This window comes from Vicugna pacos, chromosome 5, assembly GCF_048564905.1.
Source record: "Vicugna pacos chromosome 5, VicPac4, whole genome shotgun sequence".
Classification (NCBI taxonomy): domain Eukaryota; kingdom Metazoa; phylum Chordata; class Mammalia; order Artiodactyla; family Camelidae; genus Vicugna; species Vicugna pacos.
This window is the reverse complement of record NC_132991.1, coordinates 95,005,537-95,027,829: the sequence shown is the minus strand read 5'-3', so window position 1 is coordinate 95,027,829 and position 22,293 is coordinate 95,005,537. Positions and strand designations below refer to the sequence as shown.

The window sequence follows — 22,293 nt, the reverse complement described above, 5'->3', positions numbered from 1 at the left end:
GTTCAAATAAAAGACAAACATAATATTTGCATTAATAGAGAGCCTTTGCCGAAGTATTTGCATAAAGTGGTTTATCCTTTTCCAAGAGCTGGTTACTTTTTACTAATTTCTGAGCGTAGCAAAGGATAAGCAATCTTTTGCTGATTATTCCTCACAAAGAGTTGCTTTCGCACAAGTTGAGCTGATTTCGGAGAAGGGCTCTCCAACATGCAAATACGGCGCCGAGTGGCACGCTGCATTGATTGCTGTCAGTCATGTTCGCGATAGCGTTTTGTCTTTGAAAGTAGGACTGATGAGCTATTGCCCTGTTCTCAGTGGTACTAAGCTCCGCTTCAGCAAAGAGTTTTGTAAAGAGTTACTGAAACTGGGCCACATCTCAGTGGCTGCCTCCTCTCTGTGCTGAGAAGCCAGACGGTGGGTGTGTCGAGTGCCTTGGTACGTATTCAGTGCAGTTTCAAGGACAGCTGTCGTGAATTCTTGCTTCATTAACAGGGCAATATGAGTAAAGACAGGGAAGTCAAGCAAGGGGGGAATGAGGGTCTGCTGGGGAGGAGCAGGGACTAGATACGCATGCTCTGAGCCCTGCGCAATTATCCAAAAACAAACTGCAGTTTGGACGTGAGTTTCCCACCTGTCAGAGTGAAGAGGCAGCCTTGTTCATTTTGGGGATTTCCATTGTTCTTAAGAAGAAACTGACGAGGAGTTTTAAACAGCGACCTTGAAACACAGGTACACAGCGGCACGGACAGGAAGTCTGAGGAAACAGTATGACACGTACCGAAAGCCTCAGGGACTGCGTGCATCTTTGCATTCACTCAGTGTTCAGTACTTATCTGTGTGAACCTGTTTACCCACGTCTTGCCACACCCTCGCTCCTGGCATGTTGGCCTTTCACTTTGGAAGTGGCTTGCTTCTATCTGACATAATCCGTGTGTTGTTCTGAAGAATGGTTTCTGAGTGGTAAACCTCAATTTTTGTTTGTCAGAAAAATGCCCTTTTTCCCTTTTTCTAGAGTGATAGTTTAGCTGGGTATAGAACTGTAGGCAACTTGTATTTCGCGCAGCGGTTTAAGGTACCTTAGTGCCTCCTGGCTTCCTCTTGTTGCTGCTGCTGTCGAAAAGGTAGCTCTCAGTGCAGCGGTGTCCCTCCTCAGGGAGCCTGTCTCTGCTGTCTTGGCGCTTTTGTGATCTTGTCTGGTGGATGTTCTGGTATTTTGCCACAGTGTGTCTGGTGTGGGTAAGCACTTGCCCTGCGTGGGACTGAGCATGTGTTTAAAGTCTGAGGCCTCTTATGTCCCTGGGATTCTGGAATATTCTCTTCTCTGCATTATCTCCGTTCTGTACTTCAGGAGTTCGCACTAGACCTGTGATGGACCGTCCTGTTCTTTTCTCCATGCCTCACTCCCTCTGCCCCCTTTTGCACTGCCCTCAGGTTGTCTAGATCTAGCGTCGAGTTCGTTATTTCTGTCCTTAGCTGTATCTAGTCTGCTATTTTTGATTCTAGAAAATTCTTTCAGCAATTTTCCATTTCTTTCTCCAGGGTTCCTGAATGGGCTATTATCATTTCTTTTCTCCATTTAATACCTTATTTTTAAAACGTGTGTTTTGTAGTCTCTGACAGGTTGTTTTAACATGTGCGGGCGTCTTGGGGTCCTTTCTGGTGTGCTGTGTTGGCCGATTCTAGCAGAGCTGAGTGCCCCGCCTCCCATCTGTAGTTTTCTGTTTTCACTGCAGGTTCTCTTTGGCAGGGGGGCTCCCCCCACCCCCTGAGCTCCACACCCACCTCCCTCCCGTTCACCCTGCTTTGGGTACCTCGTGGTGGTGGGTGTGTCTGTGGAAGGGCATTTTGTTTTTGCTGTCCTTCATCTCCAGGTTCTCCCAGCTCTAGACTAGTTTTTACCTTAATTTCTAGACTCAGGACTCCAGAACCGCCCAAGTGATGTGAATCTGGAGGCCATCCACATGGCCACAAGCTTAGGGCTTCATTTTCTCAGAGGAGACTCTTCCCAGCCACCCTCTGCTGCCTCCTTGGCCTGGTGGGTAGAGAGGTCCAGTCCCATTTTCATAGATCCCATGGCCCTGCCGGAGCTCTGTCCTTATGCAGGGGTCTGGGTTCCAAGTCTCTGTTGGGACAAGCTCATGGCCACACCTCCTGCCCACCCCAGGGCCAGCTCTGATGACTGTCCCCAGGTCCAGGCAGCCGCATCTTTGTGCACTTGCTCAGGGAGGGTACCTTGATTCTGTCTTGCCCTCTTGGTAACTGGGGTCTCTTCTTTCTTTCTTTCTTCCTTTCTTCCTTTCTTCTTTCCTTCCTCCCTCCCTCCCTTCCTTCCTTCTCCTTTTGAGCTCAATTCTGTGTCTAGAGTTGGGGTGGGACTTTATTCTGTCTCCTGGTCACCATTTCCATATTCTTGCAGTGGGAGGTGAGGGGTCCTTAGTGCGTAAGTCCAGCAAGGCTCCGGAACCTGAGTTATGATCCACTTTGTACATTGTTCGACTCTGTGTTTTGGACACTAGCAGTATCTATGTTTCCCAAAGTGTGAAATTGGTTTTTGCTACAGGTGCCCCTGTGAATTTGGAACGTCAGCCACGTGGCCCGGATTTTACCACAGTGATTTCCAGTTCCTCTTTCCTGTAGCTGAGTTAAAAGGGCTGCCCTTTTTTCTGTCTGTGGATGCTTTCACTCTAGACCAGCCCTGACCGGGTACCACCTGAGGGTGCTCATTCTAATTGCAGGCTGCCTTCCTGCCTCAGTAGCCGGACATACTGCGTCTGTACAGGCCAGAGGCATTGGGCAGTTAAGGAAGGCTGCTGTTCATGGGTTTTGTTTTGGTGTGATTCCTACAGATTCCCTTTGCCCATGATTCTCCTCACTGTTGGCAAATGAGTGCACGGAGGGGTACGTGATTTTTTCCCTGAGTTGAGTTTCGAGTGATGCATCTGTTCCAAGAATGATCATACCTTATGAAAAAACGGAGCTAGGTCATCAATTCTGCTTCACCGATAAGGGAGGTGAACTTGGGGGTAGAGATGTGCTCAGGCTCCGGCTCTGCTCGGTGCCTGGCGGGTGCACCGGACGCCTGCCGGGCAGCGGGAGGTGCGGGCGGCTGAAGCAGGTAGAGCCCCCGCCGCCTCGGCCTGGGGGGGTGCTGTTCACCCTGAAACCCAGGGCAGGCGGAGCGTTAACTGCTGATTCGCTGGCAGGGAGCAGTCTGGACAGTAAGAGTGCACAGGTATGTGGGGGTGGGGTGCTTTGTTTCTGCTTTTTCTTAATTCAAAAATTACTCCATTACAGAGCACAGAAGATGAGGGATTCTGGTCTAAAATTTGGATGTATCTGTTCTTCAAACTATGAAGCTTTCAAAATTTGGAAGGATTGTTTAACACAGCCATTTTTCGCAGAGCGGCTATTTGGAAGGAGTCTGCCCCTGCCTGATTTGGCCTGGGGCCCCATCTGCGCCCTCGGGGAGAAGTGGCGGGGAGGTGGTGCGCACGGGACCTCAGGGGGCGTTGGAGCTCTTGGGGCAGAAGCCTCCCTCCTGCTCTGCTCTTTCCCCTTTCGATTCCCCTCCTTCAACGCCGTGGAGCCTGGGGGACGCCCAGCCTGCGGACGGGAGTTGGGGGGAGGACCGCCCCGGCGGCCTTTGTCTCTGCAGCACCCGGTCCTGCGAGCCAGGTGACAGCCAGGCTGGCTCATCGCATCCCGCCAGCCCTGCGAGGTGCAGAGTGTCCTTTCACCCGTTGTTCAGATGTGAAAAATGATGTCAGGTTGTTGGAGTGAGGTCAAGGGCACCCTGGAACAGGCCTGGGCTTTGGCACCAGGCTCCCGGCTCTGAAGCTCGGTGCCACCCACCGAGGATGCCCAGGACTCCCCAGTAATCATGCAGAAACCACAAGCTGAAAAGCAGGGAGAGGACAGGAATCCGTACCCTGTCACTGACATCAGCACAGGCAGCGTCCAACAGCAAAGTGTGCTCCCGCCGGTGCCACTATTTTAGAAGGTTCAAATAGAGCGCGGCAGAGTGATCGGTGTATTTTTAGAAACAGGTTTGTGATGTGTAAAACGGTAGTGAGAGGCGTAGTGAGGTCAGTCAGTCTGGGTTCGGGGAGCTGTGGTCTGGGGAGCGCCTCCACGTGATGTGTCACAGAGACACAGCAGATTCCTGCAGGTCGTACCCAGCCCTCCGGAGGACCCGGGAAGCCAGTTCTGTGGGAGGAAGGGGTGTGCTGTGGGACTTAAGCACGAAGCAGCCTCACGTGCACACGGACACCCCTGAACAACGGGCAGTCCTCTGCAGCGGGAGCGCGTCCTCCAGGCAGTGAGGGCACACGTGCGTCGTGGGGCGAGTGACGGCGTGGTCGTGGCTGCGCACGGCCTGCCTGGGAGACTCCAGTCTCTCTGCACAGCAGCTAAGATGCTAACAGCTGTGCCTTTGCCGCGTGGGATTTGAGTCCCCTTCTTGTTTTTATAAAGTTATGCTTTAAAAAACTAAGAACTTCGATACAGTTTTACAAACAACATGCTGGATATTCTTAGGCAGTATGAGAATGAAAGAAAGCGAGACGTCCTGAGACGGGGCAGAGCTCAGCTGGGAGCCCCGCTCCCGCCCTGCGGCAGGCCCTCTGCCCACGGCCGGCCCACCACGGGCGCTTCTGTGAGCGCCACGCTCCGGAAGGGCCGGGGACCTGTGAGGAGGCCCTCTTCCAAGTTGCCGGCTACATCCGCAGGTTGACTCGAGATGAACGGTGGGGTGCACAGTGGAGGCGGTACCGCGTGGGCAGAGGAGGCCCGTTTCTGAGTCCTGGATCTGGCAGCCCCTCTCCTGGCCTGATTCCCGAGCCAGTCCTCTGCTGTCTTCCTTTGGCTGTGACCTCTGGCAGCGGGGGTCCTGCTGGAACGGGACAGTCCTGTGTCAGGCTCCGAAAATGATCCTTCCCCTCCAGGCTGCAAGCAGAGGGCAGAGCCTGGCAGCTTCCGGGTGAGAAGCTCCTTTCCTGGACCTTCCAACATCGGGCCCTTGAAATACACTTTTCCTCGGAGATGTCACACGTCCCTGCTGAGCACGAGCCCTGGAACCGGCGGGACTCCCGGGGCTCCCTCACCAGCGGCACGCAGTTCAGGACCCTGTTTTGATTCTGCACATACTGCTCCTGCCCCTGGACAAGCTCCTGCAGTCTTGAGCCCGTGATGGTCCCCAGCAGCAGATGGTGACTGGTGTCCACCCTGTGGAGCTGCCCTGACAGCTACCGGGAGGGTGGGCAGTTCTTGGGTCACCCAGCATGAGTGCCTGGTCACACTGCTACAGCCTACAGTTCACTGTCGCCCATCACCCACTGGTTCTGGGGAGGGCCCAGCGCCCAGGACGAAACGGGGATGTTGCTTGGATGTGTCCTCCACGCCTGTGGCCCCTGATGGCAGACTCTCTGCCTTTGTCGGCATGGGGGTGCCAGGTGCCAGGCTCCGGACAGCGTGCTCGCCAGGGAAGTGAGGCTAAGCCAGGATGTTTCATTTAACGTGAGGACACGTGTGCAGCCCAGAAGGAAGCGTACAGCATCTTCAGAGTGTGATAGGTGCTCAGCTGCCCTGGGAGGTGCCTGCTCTGCAGCGCACGGCAAGGTCTCGTCCTCCAGGTGACGGTTAAGCTCTGAAACAAAGAACCTCCATCAGACAGTGCGTCTCAGTAACGGACGAGAGACACGAGAGCCGCCTAGGTCCGTGGAGCCTGCTGGCACCGCGGGGGTGACTCTGGTTTCTGGGGGGACAATGTGTCGTCTGAGTTCCTGTTTTTCCTTTAGTGGCTTCCCTAGAGGACTTAGTATTCCAGAAGAGCGCACCCGCCCAAGACGCTGGTGTCGGGAGGGCGGGAGTTGGGATGGCCGTGAAGAACGCTGCTAAGCTTCCACTTACAAAACGAGCAAGTCCCAGGGGTGCTGTGTACAGCACAGGGAGCGAAGTCAGCGATGTTGTGACGACTTTGTGTGGTGACGGATGGTAACGGCTTATCGTGGTGAACGCTCTGTAATGTGTAAAAATGTCAAATGACCGTGGCACATCTGAAACTAATACAGTGTTGCAAGTCAATTACATTTTAATTAAAAGTGAATCAGTAAAAAGCATTTCAAGGAAAGAATGCGTTAAGGATGGAGGTGGCGGGGAAGAGCAGCTTGCGGACTTACCGACTGGAAAGACGAGCGGAGCAAACCGAGTGGAGGTATTTACTAACTGGAGTTCTGAACCGATGGCAGATCCTGAGCTTTTTTTTCTCCTGAGAAAATCATAGAGGAAGGGTCAGGGGAGGTTTAGAAGCTGTTTGCTCTCCAAAGTGACGAGCAGATCTCCCAGAATGAGCAGGGTCAGCGATCTATGTCCTTGGTTTCCTGTCTTCGCCCCCGCACGAGCCCACCCGCCCAGCCTTTCCCGGTCTCTCTTAGCGCCGTGAATGGCCTTGCCTCCCATGTGGCTACTGGAAATTTACAATGGCTGCCTTCCACACAAATCCCAAGTCAGCCCACTGGCCCAGCTCCGTGCGACTGCCCTTCTCTGGGCTCCTGGCTCTTCTTCCAGCTTCCGTTCTCCCTCTTTGGGCCCTCCTGGCCTTGGTTGATGTTCTGTGCAGCAGCAGAAGTGAGCCTTTAAAACACACGTCAAAAGACAGTCTCACAGTGGCCTTCAGGTGCCGCTGCCTCCCTGACCCTGTTTCTCGCACTGCGACCCGCTGCACGGACCCCACCAGGTGTGCTCCATCCCAGGCCCTTTGCACGTGCTGTCGGATGCTCTTCCTTGGAATAGTTTACATGGTTCCTTCTTGCCTATCATTCAGGTGTGTGCTGAGATGTCACCATCTCACAAGGGCCTATCTAAAGGAATAAACCTCGTCACCCCCTGCCCATGTGACTTATTTCCAGCACACGATGCCACGAGAGCTGTTTATGGTCACCTCCTCTGCGCTAGTGGGAGTTTGGGGTTCCGGGACTTGGCGTCGCTCAAGGCTGCACCCTGGAGTTAATGACAGTCAGTAACTAGTTCTGTTGAATTTGCTGAATGGATGGATGATGGGCCAGCATGGGGAGGCAGGGCCTTGGCATTCCTGGCCTGACTGTGCCGACCTTCACCATCTCTCTGGCCGACCTTCTTTGTCTTTAAAAGGCAGATGATCATAGTATTTTTGCCGTTCGTCTCCCGGCTGTGGACTGACCGAGCTGATAGGAAGAAGACTTACATGAGCGTCTAAGTCATAAAAAGTGGCTAATTGGCTAACTGGCTGTTAGTTCTGACTTAGAATGTCAGCTTCAGTCACAAAAAATGTACGTGAAATATGCTTTTCATGAATTGAAGCAAATACTGTCCTAAAGAGAGCTGGAGAGAAAGTCTTTAACCCCGAGATGCTGTGGCCACCGCACCCGGTCGGCGGGCATTGCGGACGAGACCCAGGGGCGCGGGTCCCTCAGGCAGCCGCTGCTGGGCCAGCCCGGTGGCTCTCAGGCGCTGCAGCCCCGGGGGTGAAGCCTTACTGGAGCCTGCCGGATGCTCGGTCACTCTGAAGCGGTGCCTGAAAGGGGACGGCCCACGGGATCCTTTCCAGTGCAGAGAGCAGCAACGCTTGTGAGGCCAGCAGGGCCCGCGGCCCTGGTCTCCGCCTCCCGCCTCCTGGGGCGTGGTCCCCGCGGACACTCCCAAGCCACACACTCAGCATCCCCGCGGACCTTCTCCAAATGGCCGTTGGGGCTTACTGTTTTCAGTTAGTGACTCACTTCTCGTGAGCTGCTTATTAAAATGTACCTATTTTCCAGCTTCCTGTCCCTTAACCACAGACACCTTCCAGCTGATTTTCAGGGCCCAGCAGTGTGGAAAGTGTTCTGGGAGGCGGCTTCATCCACCACGTGGCTTCACTTGCTGACTCACATTTTCAGGAGCTGCTTCTGCCCGATCAGATGTCTTGTTGTGGGATGGGACGTGCGTTCTCTGCGCAGGCGGGACTGCGCGCTGATGTCGCAGGGGTGCCTGGGACGTGGGAGAGCGTGTTTTCTGCCTTGCCCGTTATGTGTGTTATTTTATTTACTCCTGTGTTGGTTTACATTCCACTTAAGTCACGAGGAAACTGAGTCCGAGTTGAAGCCACACGATCACAACTGAAGCTCAGTGTGAGGTGGAAGCCAGCCTGTCCGACCCTGAGCCCCCCGGGCCTCAGGACACAGCCTGCTCCCACGCAGAGGCCCCTCCGTCCGGGTGAGGGGGTGAACTCAGGTGGGAATTGTGTTCCTCAGGTCACTCGACAGTTAGGAGGTGTTAGTTCAGAAAACAGGACATCCGCAGGGGACCAGCAGCGGGGGCTCAGCTGACCTGGGTCTGCCTCTGGATCTGCCCCGCGTGCAGGTTGCTCTGAGCAGCCGGAGAAAGTGGTTATCGACAGGTAGCGTCAGGGCGAGTTTCCCGTCCCTGCTGGTGGTGTGTGACTTGTCTCTACTAATGTGATCGCAGGTGTGTATCCAGAAACAGTTCTGTCTTAGTCTTGGAGATACGGGTTCCCTGCGTGCTCCCTGGGGTTCTCTTACTCAGACGCTGAGAGACCCGCCCATTTTGCTCTGATGTTACTCCCCCCCCCAGGCCCCCAAGTTCTCTGCAAAGCAGTGCTGAGTGGCCCACCCGGCCCCGCCCCGCGGGGCAGCCAGGCGCCCTCCTTCTGCTCACGAGGGCGGGCGGGCCAGGACGTGTTCTCCGATTTTCTAGCTCACTTACCAACGGCTGAGCTGGGCCTCCGCGTGGTGGGAACAGCTGGGAGCTGGTGTCTCACTGGGAAGGGGGGAGGAGCAGCCCGGCCCCGAGGACCGTCCGGAGACTTGCTGAGAAACTCCCCCCAGGAAGTGCTGCCGCGGACCGGGGAGGACCAGGGGGGGCAGAGCCAGCTCTGTCTGGCCTGCGGGCGGTGGCCCGCGCGGCTGTGCTCCCGCACCCTCTCCCTCGTGGCTCCCGCGCTGGTCCTTCCCCGGCTGGGCCGGCCCCTCCCGGTGTCCTCCCCTCCGCCAGAGCCTTCTGTCCTGGGTTGTCCCTCTGAGAGGAGCGGCCAGGCGTCGCTTCCCCGCTTTTGAAATTTCCCAGAGAAGAGTCCCAAGTGGCAGGCCACGACTCTTCCTCCGCCCCCGGCTCCAGCCTCTCTGCCTGGGGTCCGAGGATCTGGAGCAGAGGCCGCTTGGACATCTGTCCTGTTTGCCTGGACTAAGTCTTTGGTGTCAGAAGGTGGGCCCTGCTGTGTGAGCGGGCCTCCGCCACGCCACGTGGACCCCGCGCTCCAGGCGGGACAGGCCAGGGCGTGTGCCCTGTCGCCGGGGCTGGGCTCAGTGCGGCATCCGCTGGGCCCTCCGTCCTGCTCGGTGTCGCAGCTCAGATGCCCAGGACGTGTTTGTTGAGTTGTGTGTGAGCCGGGAGGGTGGGCCTGCTGGCACTGCTAGGGGCTGGCAGTAAACTGGAGAGTGTCAGGGTACTAGAGAGGGAACCGGGGAGGATGAAGACTTAGCAGGTCCCGCAGGCACCGGCCATCGACGACAAAGCCAGGGCTTGTCTTGCCAGCTCTCAGAAGCTCTTTTATCGGGAAGAATGTCAAACCCATATAAAAGAGATCTTGACTCCCAGTCACACGGTGAGACCCCCTGTGCCCCTCAAAACCCTGAGCGTTTGGACCACCCCCACCTCCCCAGCTTTATTTCCTAGAGAATTTAAAACAAATCCCCGATGCCACATAAAAACATCAGTGTGTGTTTCCAACAGAAATAAACCCATTATCACACTCCCCAGGATGAATAATTCCGAAACATCTTCTTGTATCAAGCTATGTTCCCTTTTCACCAGTTGTGTTAACAAAATGCCTTTTTCCAGCCATTTGTTGAAATCAGGGTCCCCTCTGCAGTCTTCAACCTGTAGCCCGTGGCCCCGCCGCCCCCGCCAAGGAGCTGGGGCGTCTGTCCTGTAGACTCTGTCCCCACACTGACTGGTTACAGCCTCCTGGTGTCCTTTGAACATGTTCCTGTAAGCTCGTATTTTCTATAAACTGGCAGTTTGACTGTCAGAGGCCAAGAATGCCTCAGATCATCCCTGACCTTTTCAAAGTCTGCCCAGCTTTCCTGAAGGAAAAACAGTGTTTAGCAAGAACAACAGTGTGCCTCTCATTTTCACTTTCTCTGATAAATGCACGTAAGTTGTGTTGGACGTGCCTCAGGAATTCATAACACTTATCTCATTAAAGTTTAATTCCTATTAATGGGCACACAAGCTTTATTATAGAACTTTGCTATTTTTCCATAAGTTGCGTGATGCAGAGGAGAAACATTTAATGGGTTGGAATGCTGGAGGCTCTTAGCAAAACTCACGGGGGAGGTGTCTTCCTGGTGGGCCAGTGCTGGTATGGGGGGAGGGGGCACTGCTGGATGTGGGCTGGGGGGGAGGGAGGGCGGCCCGTGGTGCCAGAGGGGTGGGGGGCCTTTCAGCAAAGGAGGGGGGCCGGGGGGCCGAGTCCTGCTGGGGAGGGAGCGTGAGACCGCTCCGGGGCGTTCACGTCAGGGGACGGGCCCGGGGGAAGGTGAGTGTTCTGCTGACCTGAGGAATCATTTCCGTCTCCGAGCTGTGACATTTTATGGGTAAAATGTCAAACTTCCAGTGGGAGGATTCCAGGGCCCCACAGGCCAGGTGCAGGGAGTGCCGGCCTCACCTGGACGTCGAGGGACACCCCACGAGTTCCCCGCTGAGTCACAGCGTGGAGGGGCCCTGCACCCCTTCGCCCCGCTGGGTGGTGGGTGAGCCTGGGTGTCCCAGAGCTGCCTCCCTTGCAGCCAGGCCTCTGAGCAGACGGGCTGTTCTTCTTATAAAGACTAACGGGTTTTTAAAAAACTTTTTTTCTTCTGAGTTTAATAGCAACACAAATATCCCAGCCCAAGACCTCTGCCTCTTCTCCTTAAGTTAGTTTGTAAGGACCCAGGGCTTCCGTCCTGTGGGAGCCCTTGGGCGCTTACAATTCCGCGTCCCCACACTGAGTGACGCGCCTTCCCCCCGAGAGAGCCTCTGTCTCCAGCCTGTGTGCAGTTCCAGGTTCGAAAGCCGCCTCCTTCCTGACAAAGGCCCCACGTCCAGGAAACGTGCCGGAGCCTTCAGGGCCCGAGGGGCAGAGGGGAAGCCCAAACCCAGACATTTACTAGGGAGGAGACTCCGTTCCTTTGCAGACCTTCTAGCAGGTTCCCTGTTAGATCTGCACTCGCAGCAGGGGAGGGGAAACAGTGGGAAGGGGAGGGGTACCATCATCCTTACTGCTAGGACATATGCCAGCTTCCCGCCAAGCCCTTAGGTGCAGACTTCATTTTCACCCAAATCTGCAGAGACGCACAGTGAGTCAGAGAAATGCAGGCGGAGGGGCCTGGCCCCACAGCGGCCCCAAGCAGCAGCTGGGGTTTCTGGCCGAGCCCTGCCCCTCTGCTCCCTGACTTCTGCCTTCTCCCTGGGGACCCAGAGCCCCACTGCCCTCTGTCCCCTGGGTTCCACGCTGCCTCCTTGGGAGCGGGCGCGCCCATCCTGACTCCTGAGAAGCAGCGGGGAGGGGAAGGTTGGGGTGTTCTACAAGGGTGGGCTGTGCATGGTGACTTTCTCCCAAAGAGTGTCGTGGCAAAAGGGAACATAGATGCACCTTTGCAATGGGGAGGCCGGCGGACACAGGCCAGCCAGGTGGTCAGGGTCACATCCGTGTGCCGTTTTGTGGGTTGTGATATCACGTGACGGAAGTGGCTTCACCTTTGTTGTCTCCCTGCGAAAGTCACCACCCCGGGCCCATCAGGATGGTGTCAGGCAAGTCCCAGTTGAGGGACATTTGACAAAACACCTGACCCGTACATCCTCTGAGGAACTGTCATGCCCAGAGGAGCCTGGGGAGATGTGATGAGTCAGCATCATGTGGAGTCCAGGGTGGTCCTGGGATGGCAGGAGGGCGTTTGGGGAAAACTGGGGAAACCTGAGTAAGGTGTAGCTTTCAGTCAGCGATAACCCAAACGTACTATTCAATGTAAGACATCCACCGCAGGGGACGCGGGGTGCAGAGTGTGTGAGAACTCTACTGGTTTTTATTTTCCTGTAAATCCACAGCTGTTTGAAAATAAAAAGTTTGCATGAAAAATAAAAGTGGATAGGAAAACTGGCTGGAATGGAGACTTCAAGTTATTCCTGCTGCTGAATGCCGACGATTCCGTGAGTCTGCAAACGGGCTCTGGGAGGAGGATGGGTGTGCATTGCTGTCACAGAAGGCGAGTGACAGATAGCTCTGGCACCCCCATTTCAGTTTTTTGACCTACATTAAACAAGCCCCACTAAGCACATTTCAGAGTATTAATTTTTCCAGTTCTTTTTATGTTCTTGACAAAGGGAGCGAGTGAAGAACTAAGGCTGAAAGGTGGGGCTAGGTCTCCAACTGTTTGGAATCAAAAGTAGAAAAGATTTCAGACCTCGCTTGACTCCCTTAATATCTGAATGGCTTTATTCTTTTCCTTTGTCTCAAAACTCACTGGATCTGACCTAGTTGGTTTATCCCAGGAATGTAAAGGTGGTTTGACATGAGAAGGGGAAATTACCAGATGGAAGGGGAAATTATTTAATAATATGAATTGATACAGAAAAGCTTAACCAAATGAAGTGACACATGTATGATTTTAAGCTAGTCTTGACAAGGTGGGTGTACAGGGTCTTCCTTTTTTTGTCAGAAACCTGCAGCAGGCACCGCGCTCACGGGGAACCAGGGACAACGTTCCCGGTGGGACCGGGAAGCCGACAGGGCTGTCCCCTTTCACTGGTTTTGTTCAGTAACGTACCGCGGGTCTCAGCCAGTAGAATAAGGCAAGAAAAAAGAATTAAAGGCACCTGGTCTGGAAGGGAGGAACAGACTCATCACCAGAGGTGACGTGATTCCACATGTGGACAGTTCAGAATAACCAGCTAAATGAGTAGAATGAACGTGAGCTTAGCAAGACGCTATAGTTCAAAGCCAGTCTGCAACAGAAATTGAAATTGAAAATCCTGTATGTAGTACTTAAAATATCAAGTATCTGGTAGTAAATCTAAAGATGTTCAAGATCACTACACTCAAAACTCCGAAGCGTTTTTGAGAGAAATGAAGTGCTGTTCCACGTTCATGGACTGGGAGACATAATATTGTTGAGATTCTGTTCTCCCCAGATTCTAGGTACAGTGCAGTCCCAGTCAGTTTCTTTCTCGTTTTCCTTTTTTAATGGGGTGTGGGACTTCATAAGCTGACCCTAACGGTTATGTTGGGTGAAGGTCCAGGATGGCCCAGGACGATTTTGAAGAAGGCAGAGATTCTTCCTTGTCGAATGTTAAGAACGACTGTCAAGTTATGGCAGTTCGTGTGACTGTTGGCACAGGGATGAACAAACTGGCCGAAAAGGCAGAGATCTGTCTCGTAGCAGAACTAGTATTGCTGATGAGCAGGTAAAGGAAGACGTCCTAGTAACGGCGATGAGGCGCTTGGCTGTTCTCATGGGAAAGAAGCCAAAACATCAAAAGCCTGCTTTATGTCATATAAAGAAATCAATACCAGAGCGAGGAGAGACTTACACGTAAAAGGGAAACCACAAACTTTCAGATGACAATACGGGAAAATATGTCTGCAGCCTCCCGGTGGGGGAGAACTTCTTCAACCTGACACCAAAAGCGAAAGCTTTGAAAGAAAGACCGATAAACGTGACCTTAGAGAAGGAAGCCGTAGTCTCTGACAGGCTGTCGGCAACATGTGACTGGTAGAGGGGTGCTGGTCACGGCTTTTAAAGAATTCTCCTGAATCGGGGAGAAAAAGGCAAATGACCCGGTTTTTTTCAAAGGGCAAAAGGCGAATTCAGAACAGCGCATAAACGTGTGAAAGATGCTCTGTGTCATTGGTCCTCGGAGCAGACGAACCTTCATGAAATAGCCGTCATTCCCACCAGGGCAGGGTGTGGGGTAGTGTGGGGAGCGGGCAGGAGGCTCTCTCCCAGTTGTGACCATCACACACTCCCATGCTCCTCCCTCCCCATCTCTTATAACCATCTGTATGTGTTTCATATACTGTTTTTATTAGTCCAAGAAATGCAATCCCTTATTGGCACTAAGATGGAGATCCTCTTTAATTATGTACATTAGGGAAGGGGTTGAGCCCTTTTATTCAGGTCTGTAGTTTCGGCTTTATTTTTCTGTCCTGTAGATTGTGGGTGTTGTCATGGAAATGGCTGCAGTATCCACATCACGCCGGTGGACTGTGTGAGGCCTGGCCCGCCTGCTCTGGGCGGGGGGTGGGGGGGGGTTCAGTCATCCCCGGGGCCTCCCTGGACCTGTGTCTCTGGGACATGCTTGACTCTTTCAGTGGGTTGCAGAGAAGATTCTGTCTTCCTGTTCCCAGAAATGTTGAAAATCTGGACCTAAAAATTGGAAAGCATGAATTATGTGTGATATGCTTTTCATCCCCAACTTTGTCTTTTTTCTGGTGTTTTCTTTCTTCCCTTCCCTTCTGTCTTTCCTTTTGTCTCTTCTTATCTTTCCCTATTTTCTGCCCTCTCTGTCTTTATCCAGATTAGGGCAGATTCCTAGGGGCTGGGGGAAGCCGACCTTTGTGACGACGTCCCGGTGCCAGGGCACAGATCCGTGTGAGTCACCTGTTGCCGCGGGTCTAGCTTAGGCTCCTCTCGGGTCCAGCTGAGACAGAACCAGGTTCTGGGGTGCTAAGTGCATGATCTTGGGGGTGGTGCTCGGCCCCGCAGGGCTGTCTCCCCACTGTGTAAAAGGTGGGGAGTAGCCAGATGAGTCGGAAGTTAGGTTCCTTTGGCTCCAAAGGCTGTGAATGTACAGAGGGCCGCCCTGTGTGGGACTCTGATGGGACTCCGAGAGCCAGGTGTGCAGCCAGCTGGGGAGGGCACTGAACCACAGCAGGCATCTGTCGGGGTGAGCTGGGCCCCATAACCTCCAAACGGATGCTTTCCTCCGCAAGTGCGGTGGCTCCACTGCCGTTGCGTGTGCAGCCGTGTGCTGCATGCTCACTGATGGCGAGTCCTGTTGTGGGGGGACATGGAGGACACCTGTGCTCCCTGCTCCTCCTCTGCATGTGTGGCTCCCCTTCCAGCTCCCCGAGCGAACTGCAGTGCCATTTGAGGACGCCAAGTCCCATGGTCCCATCCAGCGGGGTTTCCAAAATTAGCTTCTCAAGTGGAGCGAGATGAGGGAGAACCCGGCTTGCAGGGGTGTTTCGCGGCCAGAAGGAAGTGCTGCTTTGAGTCCCTTCTGCGCTGTGCTCCTGCTGCGCCGTCTTGGGTGCGCTCTGCCCCGGGCTGCGCGGTCACGTGCCGGCGGGGCACTCACGTCGGGTTCTGCACTGTCTTTCCCAGCCCCGTAGCCCCGCTCCTTCAGATGCGTCTCCATATTCCTGCTCTGTCCCGGGGTTCTGTCCGCTGCACACCCTCAGGTCTGTTTGACGAGCGCTGAGACTTGGGATTGGGTTTGGAAGGCCGCCGGTCGTATCTGGCCCTGGCACCGGCTCTGGTCCCCGATGCAGAGCAACGATGCGGCCTCAGTGTCCTGATGCCGAGTCAGAAGGGTTTTCACTCCAGATGAGAAATTTCTAAGTCTGACGTCAGCCGACAAGATGTGAAGATGGCAGGGTTGGGCGTGAATTTACGGTTGTTCGGTTGCCAGCCAGCCTCAGCCTGGGTGGGGGCGCCAGCAGCTCCCCTCCCAGTGACCGGGCAGCGGGACTGAGCTGCAGGCCCGCCCGTGGCAAGCCCCGCTCTCCCCCGCCGCCCGCCGCCGCTGATGCTCCAGCTAGTGTGTACTACGAGTGAGTCCTTTCCGGTGACTCAGAGGGTCAGACCGCGGCCCGGGCCCAGAGACCCAGCCGAGCCGGCCGTCGGTGTAAGGCCCCGGGGAGCCCCTCCGCCCGCGCTGATAGCACGCGTCTGACTCGCACGCGGAGTCGGCGGTGTTGAGATTGGATGCGTCTTCCTGCCTCCGTGTGGGTGAAGGTGCCACGTTACCAGGCATCACTGTGCCTGTGGCTTTGGAGTAAGCAGACCTTCGGGTCTGGGGCGGACGTAAGCAGCCCAGCCACAAGCTCCAGGAAAGGCCTTGCTGGAGCCGCGGTGCTGGCCCCGGGGCCTCCTCTCCAGCCCAGGAAGCTGGAGTTCCCTCATTGGTGAAGGCTCAGGAAACTGCTGGTCGTGGGCTTGCCACACTGGTCTGTTCTGGAACTTTGGCTGGACACTGAGGGGACGACTGTGGAGGAGGCCAGGCCGGGGCGGGGCACGGCGTGCGTGGTGGGCGGAGCCGGAGGGAACACCCCGGCTTGCTCAGGCCCAGCTGCAGGGCCCGGCAGGATGGCTTCCTCTGCTCCTGGCCCCTGCCGTCAGAAAACTGCAGCTAGTTTAGGTTTTTCAAAAGTGCCTTTTGGTGTTTTGGGAAGTGTTTACAGTGAGATTAGAATTTTTAGAAATATGTATAGACTTCTATGAATTTTTTAGTTTTAAAAATGAAATTTTCATTTCATATATTCACTTCCGGGAAAAGGGGCTTGAACGTCCTCTCCGTCGCTATCTGGAGTCCCTGTGTGAGTGGCGGTGAAGCGGCTCATGGGACGTGGTATTTGGGTTACAGGCCGGCTCAGGGCTGGTCGGGCGTCTCCGGTGCAGCCCTCGGTGCAGACAGCTGGCTGATGGTTGGGGCCTGATTTGCCTCCCAGGTGACTGTGGCATCTGGTGCTTCTCCTGACTGGGCGAGCTGGACTGTCTTAACCCCAACCCGCGCCCCGCATCTTCTTAGAGCCATTTTGATATTTTGAAGTTGGCGGAATCAGGAAGGGGTGGCTGACGGTGGAGAGAAGACCCCAGGTCCCGGCGGTGGAGTCCCCGAGTGCACAGGGGCAGCGGGCACTGCAGGGGAGCAGGCCCGCGCCGCCTGCCCCGCCGCCCCCCTTCCTCGGGAGGGTCTGCAGGTCTCAGGAGACACTTCTGTGTCTCCTCAGAGTCCGGGCTTTTGTTCTGGCATTTGCACATCTCCAGAGATCCGCGGGGGTCACGGAGCCCTGCATTCGAAGGCCGCAGGAGGTGGTGCCTGTTCTTGGTAAAAAGCAGGTTTTATCACAGTCAGCAGACTTGCTCTTGCTTGTTTCTGTCACGATTTGCAAGTCTGCTGGGGGCTGTGGCTGCTCTGGGAAAGCAGTGCTTTCTCCTTAAAATCAGTAACGACGTCTGTGATGACGCGCTTGTCACCGCAGGCGTTCACACCAGTCGTTAGAAGCTAATTTTACACCAAAGTGTGATTCCTGGAAGTTTTGTCAGCATTTCCTTTCCTGTTCGTCGGAGAGAGTATGGACGCTCCCCGGCGGTCTCAAGGCAGCCGGCGCCGGGTTCGGGGGGGAGTGGGTTTCGATTCCGCCTCTGCCGTCAGGACAGTCGCGGGTGGACTTGGGAGGAGCGTGCCCAAGGTGCAGGTGCCCGGCCAGGTGTCTTCCCGTGAGAGCGGGTTTGTGTGTCTTCGTTTCCTTGACTGGCCCGCAAGCAGCCTCACCGACAGCTGCTTCCGACGGGGCCTCCCCCGGCTGGGTTTCTGGGGCAGCCCGGCCAGTGGGCCGAGTCTGGAAGAGGCCAGCAGCTCCTCTGCTTTTACTGCCTTCGTGCTGTGGTCCCTACAGAAAGGCTGACTCCTGCCAAATGCAGGTGTGGGGAAGGTGGTCGCCAAACAGAGAAGAATCTCGACGGCTGGACAGATGCCCGCAGGCCGGAAACCGGTGGTCACCCTGTTTGCGACCAGACTGTCCGGGTTATTGTGCAGAAGGTCCTCCATCTTTGGTTCCGTCAATGGAAATAACCCCTGGTGGATTACAGGGGAGAAAGACCCACGCGCGTCCGCTGTTTGCAGGGACTTGCTCCTTGCAGACTCCGAGTGTAAAGTGTTTTAATTGAAATGCGAGCAGTTTCTGAAGCCAAATGCTTTCTCTGTCCTCCAGATGGACTTTCTGGCCGGGACCAGCCAGTGGAGCTGCTAAACCCTGCCCGCGTGAACCACATGCCCAGCACGGGTAAGTCAGCACGGCCAGCCCTGGGGGCACCCAGCTCCCCCAGACGGGTGTTTGAGGCCCCGCCGTACTGGGGGAGATGGAGGGTGGGGTGGGGTAGCAGGCCCATGGGGGTTGGGTGCTCTTTCCTGGGGTGAAATAGGCCGTCGGTTTTGTAGCTGAGATGGGCATGGCTAAACGCAGTTCAGTGGCTGAGAAATGCAGGTCCTCTCTGTCCTGAGCTCCGGAGCTGTGTTCCTCCCAAAGGTGGGTCTGACTGCAGGCCCTGAGCCGCATGGGAGTCTGGGGGGACGAGCTCTGGGCTCGAGCTGGGGACACGGGTGGACCGACCCTGCTGGTCCGGGGCCCCAGGCTCTTCAGGGGTGAAGAGAGTCAGTGACGTTGTCCCTCGAGCAGCTCTCTGTGCTTGAATTAACAAAAGTCACCAGCTGTCTTAAATCTCTCGTTCCACGTGCAGTGTTTCTAGGGACCATGATTTAGGCAAATCCTCAAGGCCAGGGAAGCTTTTCTGTTTCTTTTTGTGAACCACCTCCCCCCTCTTCTGAGGTTTCAGCTCAGAGCCCATATGTCCATCTTCATGGGCTGTTTGGCCTCAGGGAGAATGAAGAGAGCACGTGTCAGCCCAGGGGTCGTAGGGGAGCCATTGTCCTGGGTCCACACATACTCTCAGGCCCGCGCTTTGAGGGCAGCACGGCTGGACCCTTGCCCTCGCTGCGTCCTGAAGCTCTCTGTCTCTGGTTTTTGCTCTGTGGCACCTACTGGACCCGGCCTCCCCGTGGCCCTCCCCGCCCGCTCTCTCCAAGGGCAGGGCTGGCTGGGACAGGGAGGCACGCCAACCCCTACCTCTGCCCCGGCCCCCAGCTGGCCTCCCTGTCGCCTCACCTCTCCCAGCCTCTTAAAAAGAAGTCAGAGCTTGAAGCGAGGCTGGAAGTGTCAGAGAGGCAATTTCTTTCTCTGTAGTGATCCTCCGAGGCCCGCCAGGGATCGCTGCTGGCACCTCCCCAGACACGAAGCTGGGGTTGTGTGTCTCCTGTGCTCCCAGAAGGTGCCCGCGTCCCTGGGCCTGGCTCTGGCCTCCTGCGGGGTTGCTCCCAGCTCCTCCCCACTCTGTGCCCCGCCTCTCCTTCCCTCTATGTCCCACCTGCGGGCGGTGTCCTGGTTAACCCAGGACCTTGGGGGCGGGGGGGCGGGGGCGTTAATGTAGCTGACAAAGGTGCCCTTTGTCCTGTTTCAGCCCGTATAGACGGCGCTGATTTTGCTTTCTCTGGAGTTCATTTTGCCAGTGTTATTTTTGTCGAACACCGAATCTTTGTGTAATTTGGGCATCTTAAGACAAATTCCTGGTGCTCATCTGGGTGTGGGACGGAGGAAGAGACTTTTCAGTGGTTGATAGACTGTGAAAAGGTGGGTTCCAAGTGACCCGGAAAGAGGGTGGGCTTCCAGTCATTTCCGGCCTGGGAAGCACACCCTGCTCTTGAGACTTCCTGTGGGACCCCCGGTTCTGTGTGAAGACAGACCACGGACTTCAGTCTGGGGAGGAGGGGACCCGGAATCCTGGTGCCACACTGACAGTGGCTGTGGGCAAGCTGCTGGGGGTCTCGACTTTGTCCTCGTCTCCTCGGCAGGATAATAATGCCTTCTCTGCAGGATTCTTGTAAAAATCAAGTGCATTGCCTGACTGCTAGTGGTTCCTGGATGAGTGTCATCTCTCAAGGACCTGTTGACGGGTCCTGAGGACGGCGTGTGACGTGGCTGCAACAGTGCCGGTTCAGGCTGCTAGGACTGTCCCTGTGGCCTGTTAGAGAAGGTCCCCCCTCCCCCTCCTCTGGGAGAAGCACCCAACTTGAGAGATGGTGTATCAGGGCGGCGCCCCCAGGAAATGGAAGCCAGTAACATTGAACTTCAGGTTCCGCTGGTCAGAGTCAAAGGATAACCCTGCTTCCTGCTGTTTCTGCCTCCGTGGTTTTGTGGGGTGACTCTAAACCAGGTGGAGGCAGCGCCCAAGAGTGGCTGGCGGCGAGAGGAGGGGCGCACACGTGGCTGCACGAGCCGGATGCGGTCCCGGAGTCCGCACGGGAGTTGGGTCCTAGAAGCCACTAAAGCAAAGGGCCTTCTTTAAAGCTCCGTTTTCGGTCATTCCAATCTACCGTAAATCATGCTCTGCAAAGAAATACTCATCTCAGGGTATATAATGACTTGAAAATTGGTAATCAGACTTCTTTAAAGCTGCATTTTTGTGACATGGGAGTGAACATTTTTAGGTGTTTTTCTGTCAGTCCCAGTTTGCTGGTGCACATATTCCAACAATTGAGTTTAATCTTAAGTAATCTTTGACACACGGTGGCATGAAAACAAACGTATATATGAAATCTGCAGGAAAAACTCCAGCATTCACCGGCGGGAAGTGTCCCCTTGAACACGCAGCTTTTACTGTGAGCAGAGGCCACGTGCCTCCCCACCGTGCGTCTCCCTCGTTTCGTGGCTGTCCCGGTTGTGGATGGCGGCACACTCAACACAGCCTTTTCTGATAACAATTCTCTTCAAAGCCGGGTAGTCCTTACAGCGTCTCCAAACAGAAAAGCCCTGTTCATCCCTTTTATTTGTGGGCCACCTTGACTTGAGATAATTCATACAACACTCTCTCCTACTGGAGAAGTTTGTATTGTAGAAGGAAACACTTAAAATGCTATATTAATCCATGAGAATGGATTAATTCTCATTTCCCCACCTTCCCCCTTTTTATATATAAACATACCTGTCCTTTCTGTATTTCTTTCTTTCTGGTTTTTAACATTTTTCATTGTGAAATAGTTGATTCTATCATAAAAGAGAGAAAACATACAGCCACTGCCCACCACCGAGTTACAACAGATCCTCTACCGCTGTTACTCTGTGTCAGCATCCGGTTTCTTCCTGCTTTGGAAGAAGGGGAGTGTCACAGTGAGGGGCGAGGCTGCAGCATGTCCCCCCACCCCCCGGGCGGTTGTCCTTTCTCCCTCCTGGGGGGACCTGGGGCAGACAGGGTGGCTGGAGCCGAGGCAGGTGCCCTGGAACCCACACCGTCAGCTCAGAGTTAGGTGAGGGGAGATGCTGGAGTCGGAGGGCAGCAGAGAGGTGGGAGAGGGGCGTCTGAGAGAGAGATCTCACCTCAACCCATGCCACACGCGTGGATCCTGGGGGCTTGCTTGAAAACGTTGAAGTCGTTCATTTCTGAATCATTCTAGTTGTTTTGAAGGAACATACTTTTCTCCTGATTATAAAAACAACGCCTGTTTATTATGGAAAAGAGACGTGGTGGTGAATGTGTGGAGTGTTGGTTCCAGAACTGGAGGGTGAGCTCACTCAGAGCCGGGCCCGTAGACGCCCACCGCCTGGACTGGGGGAAGGGGTCCCAGGAGGGGCCCCAGGGTGGGAGCGCGATGTGGGGGAAAACCAAACCCAGGGGACGGCCGGGTGCGCCTGTGGGGCGCCTGCTGTGACCTGAAGGGCCCGTCCTCCCACACAGAAGGGAAGTGGGGTCCCTGAGGCAAGGTCGCTTCCCCAGGGTCGCCGGGCGCAGCAGTCCTGGGGCGGGAGGGCCCTGGGGAACAGGCGGCTCGGAGGATGCCGGGAGCCCCTGGGCCAGCAGGGGGAGCAGCCCTGAGGGTGGGGTGCTGCTCTGAAGGGTGGCCTCTTCTGCGGGCTCCTGGGGCACAGCGCACGGGCCCCGCCGCCCTCACACGGGGCCCTCGTCATCCATGGGCATTTTTGTCCAGGTTAGCCAGGTTTCCTTTCAAGGCTGAATAACAAAGATGTGATTTTTAAGAAAATTCTGGAAACTTGAAGAAACTACAAAAACTCTAGAGAACTTATCCAAACTAACAACAACAAAAAAAGTGAGGTTTGACTTTAAAAGCCACGGATTCCCAAATCTTACTGAGTGTTTGGCCACCACACTGTCAAAGGGGTTATCTTGACCCTCCTTGACTTCTGGAGCGGGAACCCTTTGAGGTCAGCTGGTGTCTGAGACTCCTGTGGCCTCGGGCACGTGGTGGTGTCTTGTCTGGCTGGCTTTGGGGAGGGGAGGGGAGTTGCGAAGCAAGTGCAGACAGAAGACTGCCTGTGGCGTCGGGGGCTGCAGTCTCCCCACCGCAGCACCGGCACCGGGGGCTGTTGATTTCTGTAGTAAGTAGAGCCCCCAGCCCCGTGACAAAGCCTCACTTGTGACGCTTCTCACT

The 22,293-nt window shown here is 55.2% G+C and overlaps 1 protein-coding gene across 5 annotated transcripts in view; it reads left to right on the top strand.

Moving 5' to 3' along the window:
- The window catches only part of HDAC4 (histone deacetylase 4), a 268,241-nt gene that overhangs the window by 116,505 nt on the left and 129,443 nt on the right, over positions 1 to 22,293 (top strand). For all 5 annotated transcript variants that reach the window (XM_072961972.1, XM_072961973.1, XM_072961971.1 and 2 more), the window contains one exon: positions 18,008 to 18,079. In XM_072961972.1, the coding sequence (XP_072818073.1) occupies positions 18,008 to 18,079 (72 nt within the window). The remainder of the gene's footprint in view (positions 1 to 18,007; positions 18,080 to 22,293) is intronic.